Source organism: Microtus pennsylvanicus, chromosome 15 (assembly GCF_037038515.1).
Source record: "Microtus pennsylvanicus isolate mMicPen1 chromosome 15, mMicPen1.hap1, whole genome shotgun sequence".
NCBI lineage: Eukaryota > Metazoa > Chordata > Mammalia > Rodentia > Cricetidae > Microtus > Microtus pennsylvanicus.
The window spans coordinates 29,874,437-29,890,929 of record NC_134593.1 but is presented as its reverse complement, the minus strand read 5'-3'; the positions used below and the strand labels follow the sequence as shown (position 1 = coordinate 29,890,929).

The window sequence follows — 16,493 nt, the reverse complement described above, 5'->3', positions numbered from 1 at the left end:
TGGGAATTGAATTCAGGACCTCTGAAGAGTAGCCAGTGCTCTTAACTCCTGAGCCGCCTCTCCAGTCCCAGCCCTTGTTTTTTTTTTTTTTTTTTTTTTTTTGTGTGTGTGTGTGTGTTTTGTTTTGTTTTTTGTTTTAAACCTTTTTACAACTTCAATCTCTCCCTCCCTCGGCTTTAAGAGCTGGATTCGCTTGGAATTCAATCGGACTGCATACTTCATGGAACATCTTTTATCATAACCACTTTTTAAAAAGAACTAAACAACAGGTGAAATTAGTATTAACCATAAATTAGCCCAATATAACCAATATCCTGATTACAATTAAACGCAGCACCAATATCAATGGGAGAGCTATCTAATCCCCCCCACCCCCTTACGTCTTCGGAAGTGCCCCTGACAATTTAAAAGCTTCTCAGCCAAGTGTGTTAGGCTACTGTATTAGGCAAGGCAGTGGGGACGCATGAGAAATTAGAAGTCTCTGGGTGTCACTCCAAGGGACGTCGAAAGGCCAAGACACTGGTAGTCATCAGCTCCCCAGGGCGCCCCCCAGGGCTCCTTTACGACCCAGCCAGCCCTGTGCTTGGAGCGCCCCCAGGCCTCCGGCAGGGGCGGGGTTCCAGGGCCGGGTCCCGCCTCCCGCCCGCTGGGCCACCTCCTCCGCCACCACCGCACCGCCACCCGGAGCCGGGCCGCGAGCCGGGCCGGGCCGCCATCATGCTGAGCCGGCTCGGGGCACTGCTACAGGAGGCCGTGGGGGCGGTGAGCCCGGACCCGGGGCGGGCCGGAGGGGAGGGCGCGGGCCGGGGGCCGGGTGGGTGCGGGCCCCTTGGGCAGGGCCCCTCCCCGGGCCCGACGCTGCTTCCGGGGCCTCTGTCTCCGGGTCGTGTCCCTAGTCCCCGCCGCCCAGGAGCGCCTAGCTCCGGGATTCTCTCCAGGCTGACCGCCTAGCTCCCTCGATCTTGCGCCCCCACTCCTGATCCTGAGCCACGCACGCTCCCCTGGTTCTGAGTCCGGATCCCTTGATCCTGCCTCCGCACTGCTTCCTGTTATGCTCCCTGCGCCCCACTCCCCTGATCCTGCGCGCCGCAGTGCTTCTGGTTACGTTTCCTGCGCCTGAGAGCTTCTGCTAGCTTTCTAACTCTTCTCTCCCCAAATGCTCCCTTGTCACCAGCGCATTCCTCCTGGATCTGCCCCTCACCTCCTCCTCAGCCCCTGGCAGCCTTCCTTCCTTCCTCATTCCTGTCTCTCTTCCATTCCTCTTCACCTGGGACTAAAACAGCCTTTCCCTTCCCCTCTAAGGTGCTGGAGAACTCCGGAGACCAGGAGTTCTTGCACCGAGTTCCCTTTCTCAGCCAGGGCACAGGAGTGACTAAGTCCCCAGGAAGGTGATAGAGAGCCTTGCAGGGGTGGGTGGTCTCGGGATCCCGGAAACAGTCCTCTGCGGGTCACCGGTCTGAACGGGAACTGACCTTGAGTTAGGGAGGGCCAGCCTGCCAGAGGGGCTTGCAGGGAAGAGTGTTTTGCTTTTGTTTTTGTTTTACGACCCTCAGCTTGGGTTTGGATCTTTTTCGTGGAGCGCTACCTGCTGTGTGCGGATCACTTCAGTCGGCTGCTTTGCAAGAAGCTATTTGGGAAGTTATTATTATTTCTCTTTGTACAAGAACACCTACTAATTGATATGTTTAGTCTATCAAATTGTCTCTGGAGAAACAATTTTGAGTTTGACCCCCCTTCTTTCCTCTCACCCTCTTCATAGTCGGAACATTTATTACTATTTTTGTAATTACTTTATTTGTTTGAGACAGGGTTTCTCTGTATAGCCCTGGTACTGCTCTGTAGACTGGACTGGCCTCGAACTCACAGAGATCCGCCTGCCTCTGCTTCCCAAGTGCTCGGATTAAAGGAGTGTGCCACCACCGCCCAGCTATTACTATTACTGTTAAAAACTGCCTCAGCCTTAGAAAAACTGGTAGAGGAGACAGAGACACTTCTGTAATCTGCCTATTCCCAGCACCCCTGTCCTGCTCTGCCCTGAGACCAGGGACTAAGGTACCCTAAGAGGGAGAGTTTCCAAAAATGAACCTTTCTTCTCCTTCATGTTCCAAATAAAAACAACTGTCATGTTAGAAAGGGATCTAATAAACTAATTCATGCTACTGGACTCGGGTCCATTACAAAGAGGGTTTGAAGGGTGGGCAGGCCTAAGCTTCCTTGGTCCTCACACTGTGAGGGCAGAAGGCTCAGGCACCAGGATCTGAAGATGCAGAGTGGAGGGACATACTTTTAGGCAGGTGACCTGCACTGTGGAACACACAGACCATGTCCTGGAAGTGTGGTTTATGACACCCAAGAGTCCCTCTTTTTAGCTCCACCCACTGTTTGTCTTCCTTCAGATAGGACCAGGTCATTATGACCCATTCAAAGTACTAATTTCTGCTCCCTCTTGACAAAAGAGAATAGAAATCCCCGTGGCTCTCTCTAAAAATACTGCTATCTTTTAGAGGAAATTGCCCTGCAGTTTCTTTGGTCTGGTATCTGATAGTAGACTCAGGTAGCAATTTCAGCCCCATTCTGTCCACCAGGTTTTGATGGCTGTCCTGCCTTGCTATGTGAATAGCCCTTTTTTCATGAAATTTGCCACAAGGATTGTGGAACTCATAGATGAAATCTGAGGGTAGATGAGTTCCCTATCACAGGAACTGTGAGGTTATTATGGTGCTAGCCAAGGCTCCAAGGACTATTCAGTACAAGAAAGTATGGGCAGGAGGGTCTTCAGGAGCTTCCTAAGAGTTGGTAAAAAGCCCTTCTGGGATTGCTGGGTGAAAACCACAGCCCTGGCCCTTGGAAAGTACATAGTCTATCGGATCCTGAATCACAGTGTTCTATGGCTGTGAGCCAGGTCACTCCTTGTGGACGTGGTATTTTGTTATTACGTTTCTTTAGTATGTGTGTATTTGGGGGTTATGTCACAAGCATGCATGTGGAGGTCAAAGGTCTTGGGATTCAGACTCAGCATCAAGGTCTTTAGCATGAGCCATCTTAGTGTCTGGGGTAGGACATCTTGAAGGACTGAGTCGTGCCTTACTGGAAGAGTCACTGACCCTGCGTGATCTTTATTCTAGTATTTTTTCCTGGAACTCGCTTTGTAGACCAGGCTGGCCTTGAACTCACTGAGATCCTGCCTGCCCCCTGAGTGAGTGCCATCATACCCGGCAACTACTTTGAAAAAAGAGTCTGCTGCCTGCATGGCAGGTGGGGCTGGCTTTGAAGACTCCGTCTGATTTTGTCATGTGTGTTATCTTGCCCCCACCTCCCATTTGCCCTGGCCAGCCAACATCTTCCATCTTCCTGCCTTTGTCTCCTCTTTTGCCTGACACTGCCAGATAGGTCTTCCCACCACATTCCTCTCAAAGTGGTACTGACCTTGCTGACTTGGACAGGCTTCTTGACTTGGCCTTAGACCCACATGCTTCCGTATGCCCTTTGCCCTGATACACTCTGCCTTTTTTTTTTTTTTCCTGCTGGGACCATCTTCCTTGCCCTGCTAAAATTTGATCCAGTTGGAGTTTTTATTCTTTGACCGGATCTTGAAAGGAACCTGTTAAAATTTATGATTTTTTTCCCCTGGTGGTGGCAGCAGCGGCGCACACCTTTAATTCCAGCACTCAGGAGGCAGAGGCAGGCCTCTGTGAGTCTGCGGTCAGCCTGGTCTACAGAGCACGTGTCCATACAGCCAACGCTACACAGAGAAACCCTGTCCTGAAACTGTCCCCAGAAACAGGTCTATTATTTTTACTTTGTATATGTGTGTGTCTATATCACATGTGTGTGGGTTCCTATGGAAGCCAGAAGAGGGTGTTGGATCCCCTGGTGCTGGGGTTGGAGTTGTGAAGCATCTAACATGGGTGCTGGGAACCAAACTCATGTTCTCTTGAAGAGCCGCAAATGCTCTTCGCTGAGCCACCTCTAGCCCTTAGAGGTGACACCTTTTCAGAAGTCCCTTTCCACTCCAGCTGCTTCTTTACAGATGAGTGTTTGGCGACTTCATATTCTTTTCTCGGTGGCGGCACGTTGGCTGGGGGCTCAGTTATCATTAGATGGCTTGTGGCCTAGCGTGGCATCTCACACCAGGCAGGCTCTCACAAGTTGTGTACCAGATGCGTGGTTCTAGAGGATGCCCTGCTCTGGAGATGCCTAGTCCTTCGCTGACCTCACTGTGGAGTCGCAGGACCTAGACAAATGTAAAGGAATGATGGACCCAGGACATTGTGACCTGAGCAGAATGACCTAGAGGAAATAAACACCCATGGTAGGGACTGGAGATACATTCTATCTTGTTAACAATTTTTTCCTTTTTTTGAAAAAATAATTTTTTCTGAATTTCTTTTCTTTTTCTTTAATATATATTTTTTATTTTATATTTATTTATTTATTTTTGGTCAAGATAGGGTTTTCCAGTAGCTATGGAGCCAGTCCTAGAACTCACTTTGTATACCAGGCTGGCCTTGAACTCACAGAGATCCACCAGTTTCTGTCTCCTGAGTGCTTGAATTAAAGGCATGCACCACCACCTGGCTTTTTTTCCCCAATTTTGTATAAATACTGTATTTAGATCATTTCTACCCCTTACTCTCCCCCATCAACTTTTCCTATGTCCCCACTTCCTCTCACAATCATGACTTCTTCTTTAGTTATTATTGTTAAACACACACACACACAGCAGCCATTAGCTGTTGCTCTTCATGTAGGGGTGGGGCCTTTTGAACTTTCCCCATCCCTGTTGGCATGCTAACTGATGCCATTGTTCAAGTCTTGATTAGGTGACCATACTGTTGAGATTTCATGGGTGCAACTTCTCTGTCGTGTAAAAGACACTATCTTGCATCAGACAGGATGTCTGGTCCTCTGGTTCTTACAATCTTTCCACTCCCTCGTCTTCAGTGTTCCCTGAGCCTTAGGTGTAGGGTCATGTTGTGGATGTGTCCATCAGGACTGGGAAACCCACTATCGCCTGTTCTCTGCCCGTATAAACATTCTCTGTACAAGGAAAGAGGATGTGTTTTCAGGGCCGTTGGTCACTCTCAGTTCAAGGCCAGTTTCAGCTAGAGTGCCTGGAGGGAGAGGATGCTTTTGGGAAGGGGGAGTCAAGGACTTGCAGAGAGCAGGGTCCAAGCCTCCAGGTTGATGGGAGGAGGTAGGCAGGAGTTGGGGGTGCAGACTGTGGCCTGGGATAAAAGATGGAAGCACTCTCTGAGTAAGCATTTCCTTTATCGAAGTGTTAACCCTGTTACTAAATAGAGCCTGCCATGGCCTTGAACACAGCTTTCCTAGACTCCGGCAGAGCCCGGAAGCATTTCCCCTGTGTATCATTCTTATCGTCTTCTCGGGTGCCACTGTATTGTTGGCAGTCTCTCTGTTGTAGCTTCTGTGGCTTTTGGATTGTGCAGAAATCCTGTATCTATTTCTCCTTCAGCATGCTTCCTTCTTGGGGACAGAGCCTGTGGGATGGGACATGTGGAAGAGAGAGTCCTCTGGGGAGACTACGATGTTGTGTCCTGGAGAGATGAGTCGCTCTTCCTTTTGGAAAACTGGGAACCTAGAAGTCACCTCACTGGGCTCTGAACAGTCACATGGGCCTCTGTTCCCTTGAGTGCTGGTGCCAGCGGGTTCATGGTTGGCACTCCCACGGAGACCTTGTCTCCTCTCTCTGCAGCGGGAACCCAGCATTGACCTGCTGCAGGCCTTCGTGGAGCACTGGAAGGGCATCACACACTACTATATCGAGAGCACAGGTAAGCCTGCTGCTCCCCAGACTGGGACCCAAGGAGGGAGCTGGGGAGAGGGGGCAGAGAGTGACCACAGGTGTCTTGGGAAGGTGATGTCAGGTGCTGGACCACAGGACATCTCTGGGCTGAGCCAAGGAGACAGATGGGGGCAAGACCAAGAGCCCCAGCCATCACCCGTCTTCATGGTTAAATTGTTGGTCTCACTCTGACTTTTGGGAGTGGAGTTGCCTGAGTAATGAGTAGGGACAAGAAGGTTGGGAACCTAACTGATCCAACGGCTTGAATAAAGGTGGCTCCACTTGCTGTAATTTCGCTGGGCACAGTCCCCAGGCTTTCAGTCCCAAGTGTTTGTCACTAGGACTGTTGACTAAAGGACCTGCATGTAGTTTAGTTGATAAAATGGTTGCCTGGCATTTGCAGAGACCGTGTTCAGTCCTCAGTGCATAAACCAGGTGGTGGTACATGCCTGTAGTCAAGTGCTTAGGAGATGGAGAGCAAGAGGATCAGAAGTTCAAGGTCACCCTGGGATACTTGAGACTTTGTCCTAGAGAGAGGTTCAGTCGGGGAGAGGAGAAAGATGTCCAATAAGTTATTTTTTGCCTTGGCCACCCTCAGAAGTACAGTAGGACAGTTAAGGTGTGGAACATGCCTGGGTCCCTTTTCTCCTAGCTGACATCTCTCTCTCTCTTTTTAAGATTTATTTATTATTATGTATACAACATTCCTTCCATGTATGCTTGCATGCCAGAAGAGGGCACCGGATCTCATTATAGATGGCTGTGAGCCACCATGTGGTTGCTGGGAATTGAACTCAGGACCTCTGGAAGAGCAGTCAGTGCTCTTAACCTCTGAGCCATCTCTCCAGCCCTCCTAGCTGACATCTCAAAGGGCCAAAGCTTTCATGCATTAACCCACTGTAATGATTTGGTGAGGCTCAGAATCTGATTGGCTGCTTTGTAGTCAATAAGCCTGGTTGCCAGGTAACAAAGTCCTGTATCCGAAGCTTTCCATCTTCCTGAGTTCAGACTATGTCTGGGCCTAAGACTTTCCTAGAGGCTTTCTTTCCAGCTTGAGCTAGCATAGGAATTAAAATGGCCTTTGAGCACTTTGGGGGAGACTTGGAGGATATTGTTAGAGCAGGGTCCTTCAGCCTTGGCACAGTGGCTCCTGAGACTGGACTGTGTTGAAGGGGAATGACTGCTGTCTGTTGAGCCCGTCCCCACAAGGTCCTGCTACTACCTCTCTCTCAACTGTGACAGCCGTGAATGTCTCTAGACACTGACAGATGTTTCGGGGTCGGGAAAGAATCTCTTCCCAGTTGGGAGCCACTCTTTTAGACATATGTCTCTCTCTATATTGGAGATTAGTTGAACCCAGGACAGTCCTCCCCACCCCCGGACCCCACTAAGCTACATCCCTCAGCCTTTTTAGTTTGAAACGAGAGCTCCCTAAGTTGTCTAGGCTGGCCTTGAACTACTCTGTAGCCCAGACAAGCTTGAATTTTCACTACTCATGCCTCACCAGCCTCATGAGAAGCTGGGATTACTAACCCATGTCACCAAACCCAGCCTCAAACTGTCTAAGAATCTTCCAAGTTCCCTGGGTCTTTCTGTGCATTTGGCCTTTAATTTCCAGTGCTGTCTGGACAGTGTAACTCCCTGTCCAGAGTTACAGGGAGGGGGTGAGGCAAGCTCCTTGCTTATGCCTTAAAGGAAAGCTAGGGGGTGCTCCAGGGCCAGTTGGGAATCTCTCTCTATGGAAGTACTACAAATTCCTGACAGGTTGTCTGTGCTTGCCTTTGACTGCCCTGCATGGAAACAGAACAAGAGCAGGCCTTAGGAGATGCTAGCAAGGAAGCCACTAAAATACAGCCTGGACAGTCTCAGAACAGACTCCATAGCGGCTCACTTAAGCCTGGAATGGATAGACAGCTCTCAAAACATCTCCTGGTGGCCCATGTCCTCCTCTGGGCCCATGAGGGGTCCCTGTTCTCACTTTGGTAGGGAGTGTTGCTACACACTGGGGCAAGCACACACTCAGCCAGCAGGCTGTATCCTGGGCTTTGTCGCCTACCACTTTTGTCTTTTTTAAATGTACAAGTATCAGCTGTAAACTTCCATTTTTCTGGTGGCCTTCAGCCCACCTCAGTTGTGACTTCCTCTGGGCTTGACATGAGAGAGTCTAGTGCTCTTCATGTTACCTACCCTTGTGTCCTGAATCTCGATTAGATGAAAACACCCCAGCCAAGAAAACAGATATTCCCTGGCGACTGAAGCAGATGCTGGACATCCTGGTGTATGAAGAGAGGCAGCAGGTATCCTCTGGTGAGGCCGGACCCTGTCTGGAATACTTGCTACAGCACAAGATCCTGGAGACCCTGTGCACTCTGGGCAAAGCAGAGGTGGGCATGCTCCTGGGGCATCTGGAAATTTCTACCCCAGGCAAACCCTCATTCCCTGATTTTCTATCTGTGCTTCTCTACCTTGATGGGACAATTACTGTGACTGTGTTACTTGGAGTAGCCCACCCTGTCACTCAGCAGAGAGGAACCTGCTGCTTTCTGGACTCTATTCTAGGTGCTGGGTGCTGGGAATTGAGGGACGGGATAGTCACATACAGTGAGCCCTTGTTATTCCAGAGGTTGGTCCCTGGATCCTGCTACCCCTCCTCTCAGATCCCAAATCTGTGACTGTTCAAGTCCTTTATATAAAATGGGATCTGAGGACCAGCAAGATGGCCCAGTGGGTAAAGGCAGTTGCTGCCAAGCCTAACGACTTGAATTCAGTTGTTGGGATCCACATGGTAGGAGAGAGCTGCCAATTGTCCTTTGACCTCCACGTGTGCAGTGTGGCACACGTGTGTGAGTGCACACACATACATAAGTGAATAAATAAAATAAAATTTTAAATAGGGTTCAGAAAGAAAGAGAGAGGGACAGAGATGATGGATAGGTTGGTAGAAAATAGGTAGAGTCCCAGAACCAATCTCATATGGATACCTAGGGGTGGGTGTAGATAACTTATATAAGCTCTGTGCCTTTAAATCATTGCTAGATTGCTCATAATTATTAAATCTAAGTACTACGCCTGATGCTACATTAATTAGGTAATAAGAAAAAGGTCTGTACATGTTTTGAATATTTTTAATGTGAGGTTGATTGAACCCATACATACAAAACCAGTAGCTATGGGATGCAGGACCAACTGTACTGTGTTCAGGAACGGCCCCGTCATGAAAAGCACGAATTCTGGAAAGGGGGTTAGTGGGGCAAGGGAAGAGCTGCTTTATGCACTGTGCAGAAGAGGCCTCCCCGAGAAGAAGGCCTCTGAGCCGTGGCCTGACCTCTGACAGGACGCTCTGTCTCAGTACCCCCCAGGCATGCGACAGCAAGTGTTCCAGTTCTTCAGCAAGGTCCTGACCCAGGTGCAGCACCCGCTGCTGCACTATCTGAGCGTGCACAGGCCTGTGCAGGTGAGGACCAAGAAGACATGGGGTGTCTGGGCCTAGGGCCTCCGTTTCCCAGCACCCCACTCTTCCGGGTTTCTGCACTGTTCCTCTTTCAGAAACTTCTCCGACTTGGTGGGGCAGTCCCTGGGTCCCTCACGGAAAAGGAAGAAGTTCAGTTCACCACTGTCCTCTGCTCTAAGATCCAGCAAGATCCAGAGCTGCTGGCGTATATTCTGGAAGTAAGTGTTTGTGCGGGGACCAGGGTATGGTGTATAGGTGAGCCCTCTTGACCCTGCTGAGGAGGCAGAAGAGGGCGGAGCCCATAAGCATTCAAGGATGAGGCTCTTTTTTTTTTTTAACCCACTCTGCATTTTTTTTGTTGTTGTTGTTGGATTTTGAACTTTTTGTGGGGGGAGGGAGTTTCATATAGCCCAGGCTGGCTTCAGATTCACAATGTAATCAAGGATGACCTTGAACTTCTGACCCCCCCCCCCCCCCGCCATCTCACTATATTGTTATAGGCATGTACCAGTTTATAGGGTGGTGAGGATAGAACCTAGGCCTCCACATGTTCTAAGCAAGTACCATGCCAACTGAGCCGTATCTCCAGCTCTTAACTTTCTTTTTTTGTAAAAAATATTTATTTATTTATTATGTATGCAATATTCTGTCTGTGTCTATGCCTGCAGGCCAGAAGAGGGCACCAGACCCCATTACAGATGGTTGTGAGCCACCATGTGGTTGCTGGGAATTGAACTCAGGACCTTTGGAAGAGCAGGCAATGCTCTTAACCTCTGAGCCATCTCTCCGGCCCCACTCTTAACGTTTTTTTACGTGTGCATGTGAAACTCTGTGGAGTCAGTTCTACTTTTACAGGGGCTCTGGGGATTGTACTCAGGTCTCTAAGCCTCTCGTAGCAAATGCCTTTACTCAATGAATCGGCTTTTTTTTTTTTTGAGACAGGCTCTTTCTCTATATATCCCAGGTTTGGCCCAATTTTACAATTCTCCCGCCTCAGCCTCCCAAGTTCTGGAATTACAGAATGTACTACAGTGCCTGGCAAGAGGCAGGCCGGCCTTGACCCTGGGATCTTCCTCCTTCTGCCTTTCAAGAATACTGGTGTGCTCCGTGCTCCGCCCTGCTCTCTTACCCTGCACTCCCAGGGAAGCACTCTGGCCTTGACCTCACCCGGCCCTTCTTTGCAGGGTAAAAAGATGCTAAGCAAGAAGACTTCCAGAGAACCTACAGCTCCATCTAAAGACATAGCTGGCTACAGGGACAAGGACTGTCCCCACAGTGCTGCTCCCGGCAAGGATCCTGGACCAGATAGCGAGCACTGTGGTGTCCCGGCCTTGAGCAGCCACCTGCCTGCAGAGACCGAGGGGCCAGAAAATGGGCCTGGGGAGAGCAATCTCATCACCTCCCTGCTCGGGCTGTGCAAGAGCAAGGTCTGGCCACAGAGATGGCAGGGGTAGGGAGGGGTGAAGAGAACGCTTGTCTCAGACATCATCTCCCCATTCCCTAGAAGAGTCGGGTGGCCCTGAAGGCCCGGGAGAATGTATTGCTGCTGGTAAGCGTGGCCTCGCCAGCAGCTGCTACCTACCTGACACAAAGCACCTCCTGTTGTGTGGTGATAGCTGAGCACCTCTGCCAACTGTACCGGTCCATGCCTGCCTTCCTTGACCCAGCAGACATTGCCGCGTTAGAGGGCATCAGCTGGAGGTGGGTCCCTGACCTGGGGAGCCGGGGAAATACCTTCAGGACCTGGTAGTACATAGGATAGGCAGCCTTGGGCTGGAGAGATAGCTCAGCCGTTAAAGGCTAGGCTCACAACCAAAAATATAACAATAGGCAACCTTGCTTGCCATCTTCTCCTGGGCGGGAGAGCTAGTCCCCAGGGCCCTTCCCAGCCTCCCAGAAGCCTCACTTCTGCAATCTAAGCATCACAGAGGTTCTAGATAGAGGGGATACCAGCTCCCAGACGTCTTTCAGGAAGGCCTGGAAACTTAGTGCTCCTCCTCCAAGCTCCTGCTTCCCTTTCTCCTAGGTTACCCAGTGCCCCATCTGATGAGGCCTCTTTCCCCGGCAAGGAGGCTCTGGCTGCCTTCCTGGGCTGGTTTGATTACTGTGACCACCTTATCACAGAGGCACACACGGTGAGCAGGGGCAGGTGTGACCAGGGCTCTGTCCTAGCTCCCCTGGGTATCTCGTCTCAGGGATGGAATGGAGCTGATACGTGGTGGCTTGGGGCCAGATGCCAGCTTGGCCCTGGTTAGCAAGGCCCCTCTGATATATCTGGGGCTGTAAAAGGACACCATGATTTTTTAGGAATGAATATGAGGGAGTGTGAATGTAGAAGATGTGTTTTTTTGGATCCTAGGTGGTTGCGGATGCCTTGGCGAAGGCTGTGGCCGAGAAGCTGTTTGTAGAGACCCTGCAGCCCCAGCTCCTGCACGTGTAAGTGTCTGTCCAGTCCCTTGTCCGTGGCTCTGGTCTGTGTCTCTTCCCATAACAAAGGCCAGGGACTACCTGTTAGTACATGCACTGGGCTCTAAGCCCCATGGGGTGGAGCACAGCCTCCCGCCCCTAACTCTAGGACCTCATGAGAGATGGGGAGGTAGCTAGAGATATGTCAGGCAACAATGGAAGGAGAACAGGACCATTCACCCACTGACCCTCTGCTCTCCCCCTCTCCCCACAGGTCCGAGCAGACCATCCTGACCTCCACGGCCCTGTTGACAGCCTTGCTGCGACAGCTGCGCTCCCCAACGCTGCTGCAGGAGGCAATGACCTTCCTCTTGGGCACTGAGCAGCAGCCCACAGCCACGGAGGACAGTCCCCATTCTCTGGGCACACACCTCATCATGCACTGTGACCATCTGTCTGACGAGGTAAGGCGGAAGGGCCTTCCTCTCAACTTGCTCCACAACCATCACTGGGCTTCCAGGGGGGTTCCTCCTGCTTTTCTCAGCTGGCCCAGGTAGCTCAGCCTCAGGCCTCAAGTCAAACCAGTGGCAACATGTGATTGACAGCTGTGCTGTCTCTGTCATGGTTTTCTATATATTTTCCAAACTGCTTTTCTATTCATTCAGCTTTTTGGAAACTTGAGCATTCTGAAGTAGTCCCTTTTTTTTTTCTAATACGGAAGTGGAGCCACAGAGAAGCCCATGGGTCTGCCTGAGAGGGCACTTCAAATGAGGAATGGAACACTTCCTCCAGCCCCTGACCAACAAGGGAGGTGACCCCCTACCTTAGAGGGTTCTATCTGGCATTGGTTCTCAGGCACTGAGAAGCCAGAGGAGCCGGCAGTGGTGGCACATGCCTAAAGGTGCATCCTAGCACTTGGGAGGCAGAGGGAGGGGGATCTCTGAGGCCAGCCTGGTCTACAGAGCAAGTTCCAGGATATCCAGGGCTATACAGAGAAACTCAGCAGAGAGAGAGAGAGGCCAGCAGGGTGTGACAGGAGGGTCCCCTGCTGCCCTCTCTCCCTCTAGATCAGCATCGCCACTTTACGGCTATTTGAAGAGCTGCTTCAGAAGCCTCACGAGCGAGTCATCCGAAGTCTGGTCCTGCAAAACCTCGAGGGCCGCCTGTATGTGGCCCGGGGCTCTCCAGAGCCTGAGAGCTATGAGGACACCCTGTAAGTGGAACAGAGAGGAAGGCAGGGCGCCACCCAGGACTCAACACACACAGCCATACACGCCCCTCATCCATCTGTTCGTTGGTACATGCCAGTCTCCCTATCTGCAGAGATCTGGAGGAAGACCCCTACTTCACCGATGGCTTCCTTGACTCTGGCCTTCAGCCCTCCACAAAGCCTCCCCCAGCTCCTGCCACCAATTCAGATGGCAAAACAGCAGTGACAGAAATCGTCAACAGGTGGGGAGGAGGTTAGGACATTGGAATCACCTGAATTTTATCTTGTCCTTGGGGTCCGGTGAACAGCAGAGAGTGGGGGAGCTGGGGGAGGCGCCTCCACACCTAGGCCCCTGTCTCTTAGCTTCCTTTGCCTGGTCCCTGAGGAAGCCAAGACATCAGCCTTCCTGGAGGAGAATGGATACGACACGTATGTGCACGATGCCTACGGCCTGGTAAGTGAAGGGCCCGTGGCCCCCCTCCTCTCCTGGGCCCTTTGATACCCTGATACGTTCCCAGTCCCACACGGTTTTTATGGGGTTCCTCAACTAGGCCCTTCTGGGCCGACTCCTTCAACTCTTCCTCCCCTCTGCTTCAGTTCCAGGAGTGCAGCTCCCGTGTAGCTCCCTGGGGCTGGCCCCTGGGCCCAGCACCCTTGGACTCTCATGAACCTGAAAGGCCTTTCTTTGAGGGCCACTTCCTCCAAGTGCTCTTTGATCGCATGACCCGGATTTTGGATCAGGTAGCCCAAAGACTGTGCCTAGGAGAGCTCCAAGCTGAGCCTTGAGTCTTTCAGGAGAGGTGGGGTCGGTGACCAGGGTGGACCCCTGTTTGGTTCCTCAGCTCCACAGGCCTTTACCTTTCCCCAGGCGGGAAGCCCTGTCTCGCCTGTTCCCCACACGCCCTAACATGCTCTGGCCCTCAGCCCCAGGGAATCCATGACATACACACATCACGTGAGCCTCCCACCCCCGCACGCATTCACACCAGCCAGGCGCCTTGCTTGGGGAGTGCAAAAATGCTCGCCACCCGTTGCCAACACTGATGTTGTCCATTTTGTTCCCTACAGCCATACAGCCTGAACCTACAAGTGACCTCAGTCCTGTCCCGGCTTGCCCTGTTCCCCCACCCCCATATCCATGAGTATCTCCTGGATCCCTACATCAGCCTGGCCCCTGGCTGCAGGAGTCTGTTCTCAGTGCTTGTTAGGGTAAGGATTGGGGTGCGACGGGAGGGACAGAGCAGGGCTAGGGGTGGGAATGGAGAAGTAGGCACCTGTACCCGTGCCAGGAAAAGCACAGGCTTCCCAATCCCTCTCTCAGCTCCTGTGCAATGGTAGAGCCAGGGGCAGCTGTGGGACATGGTAGTTCTCATCTTTGTCCTTTCTGGACTCTAGGTTATCGGGGACTTGATGCAGAGAATTCAGAGGGTACCCCAGTTTCCGGGCAAACTGCTCCTGGTGCGCAAGCAACTGATGGGCCAGATTCCCGGAGAACAGTAAGTGAACAAGGGAAGTGGGTGTCCAGGGTTAGGATGGTAGCACTGAGGAGGCTCCTGGGTCAAGCCTTGTGGACTTGGACTGTCATGCCATGTGCACACCTGCTGACTCCCCGCTATGCCACCCCCCACCCCACTGTCTCTTCTCAGTCTGGACCATCAGACCCTACTCCAAGGCGTGGTAGTACTTGAGGAATTCTGCAAGGAGCTGGCCGCCATTGCATTTGTCAAGTTTCCCCCACATGGTCCTTACCTGAACTTCTCTCCTCCCCCGGAAGGGCAAGTCTGAGCCAGGAGCGTGATGGGCGGGGGAAGACTCCTGTCTGTACTTCTGCCCATGGGCGGCTTCCTGCCTGGCCATGCTGCCGCTCAGTCCTCCAGCCTGGAGACTTCAGCTGCAGGAGACCTCACCTGTTGACCACGTGAGCTGAGGTTTCAGGGTGGTGTCGCACGGCAAAAGAGCTGGCTTCTAAGGCAGTGGTATTCTTGGAGCATCTGGAGGATGGCCAGCGAGCATCGAGACCCTGCCCTGCATGTGTTGTGCGACTATCCCTGCTATACTGTGACCAGGGCCACAACATGAGACAACTCTAGGGGCAAGGGAAATGAACTGTTGCCTTTGAGGCTTGCTAGACATCCAGTCTGGAGAAACAGGGACCAAGAGCCCTGTCTGTCACATTAGGTATCATGGAAGCTGCTGAAGACTCGGTAGGTTTCTTCATGGCTTCCTTGGTGTGAACAACAGTGAAGGAGACAGAGGAGGGGACTGAGGGGAAGCCCCCTCTTCCAGCTCTGCCCTCCTGGAGACTGTTGCAAAATCCCAACTGCCTCATGGCAGATGCCCAAAGCGTGCTCCGCGCCCAGGCGGGGGCAGCTGCTAACAAGAGCCTTGGCGCAGCTGCAGCCAGGGCAGGCGAGGGCCTGGGAGCTAGGTGCCAGGCTCCAGCTCCAGCTGGTTCCTCTCTGGCGCCTTCTGAACCCGTCTTAGCAAGTCCGCAACACCTGGGCAGCGAGGTTATTGACCAGGGGTGGTGAGCCTTGTCCTCCGAACCCTGCCCAGGACCCAGGGATCCCAGTGAAATGCATTCCTGGGGGAGCACAGGCACTCAAGGTACGGATAGGATAGGGCACCCCAACTCCAGACCTGAGGCCTAGTGAGGAGGGACCGAGACACAAAGCAGATAGCTCTGCTATTGTTCTTCGTGTGTCCTCCATGGCTGGAGCTGCCACCCCGCCCAGCCTGAATCTGTCTCAACCTGCAAGAACACACGGGCGGCGCCAGGCATTACCTCACAACAGGCCTGCAGTTGTTGGCTTCGCTCCTGGGCAAGGAGGAGCAAGCCAGAGCCCCTTTTGCTTCCTTTTCCTGCCCATGCCGCCTCTCGAAGCCGGGCACAGGTTGCCAGGAGGTGACATGAAAGAGGAGGAAACTCAATGACCTCTACCTCTCCCGAATTCCTCCCAGCGGGGGAGGACTTGTCTGCTGCTCGGAACAACGTCCTGCACTCCCGTGTGTACAAGCTGTGTGTGTATGTCAGGGTACACGGGTGCTGGAGTGGGAGCAGATCTTGGTGGAGTGGGTCTGTGCTCGGAGATTCTCACCGTTTAAGGGTCTGGGCAGTAATGCACTTTGGCATTTGCATGGCGTCTTCACAACAGCGCAGCAATAAACAGTGTGATTGTGTGGACACGATGACCGTTCCTCAGTCTGCTTGTCTTCTTCCCAGAGCTTTTCTGCCCCTTTCAGCCCGTCTTTCACCCCAAGGAAGACAAACTCAATTCCTTTTCCAGCACTGGAGGTGGGAGGTAATGAGTTCTGACGTTGCAAATTTGATACTCCTCAGCACCAGCCCGGAACTGACTCTTGGCTGAGCAACGTTGTTTCAATTTGCTTCACCTCCAACTGAGCCTTCCAGCAAGAGTCGTCAGGCGGTGGGAGGGCATAGACGCAAGTCTCATCTTGTGTGTTGCTGTGTGCTGTTTGACCACGTCAGTCACGATTGGGATTGATGAAAACTTGGTTTGGAGAGGGGATTTGAAGGTATAGGTCAGAGACAAGAGTGCTTAATCAGCTGGGAAGTGGTGTGGTCCGCCTTTATCCCAGCACTCAGGAGGCAGAGGCAG

At 52.1% G+C, this 16,493-nt stretch overlaps 1 protein-coding gene across 2 annotated transcripts; it reads left to right on the top strand.

The window, feature by feature from the left end:
* Positions 1–625: 625 nt before the first annotated feature.
* Positions 626–16,062, top strand: Fhip2b (FHF complex subunit HOOK interacting protein 2B). 2 transcript variants are annotated; one of them, XM_075949112.1, is made up of 17 exons: positions 626–762; positions 5,717–5,795; positions 8,018–8,190; positions 9,156–9,260; positions 9,353–9,475; positions 10,442–10,684; positions 10,762–10,958; positions 11,284–11,392; positions 11,617–11,693; positions 11,938–12,127; positions 12,731–12,876; positions 12,987–13,115; positions 13,237–13,327; positions 13,471–13,614; positions 13,942–14,082; positions 14,269–14,369; positions 14,520–16,062. In XM_075949112.1, the coding sequence occupies exons 1-17, from the start codon at positions 718–720 to the stop codon at positions 14,656–14,658; spliced, it is 2,232 nt and encodes a 743-aa protein (XP_075805227.1). In that variant the 5' UTR covers positions 626–717; the 3' UTR covers positions 14,659–16,062. The 2 variants fall into 2 exon arrangements, with proteins under 2 accessions (XP_075805227.1, XP_075805228.1); XM_075949113.1 differs by having other exon boundaries at positions 680–762; positions 9,166–9,260.
* The last annotated feature ends 431 nt before the right edge of the window (positions 16,063–16,493 follow it).

Coding starts and splice junctions, on each gene's coding strand:
- Fhip2b (XM_075949112.1), top strand. CDS start 718: ATGCTGAGCCGGCTCGGGGCACTGCTACAGGAGGCCGTGGGGGCG. Junction 9,261..9,352: donor GCGTGCACAGGCCTGTGCAG/GTGAGGACCAAG, acceptor TTCCTCTTTCAG/AAACTTCTCCGACTTGGTGG. Junction 10,685..10,761: donor TCGGGCTGTGCAAGAGCAAG/GTCTGGCCACAG, acceptor CCCATTCCCTAG/AAGAGTCGGGTGGCCCTGAA.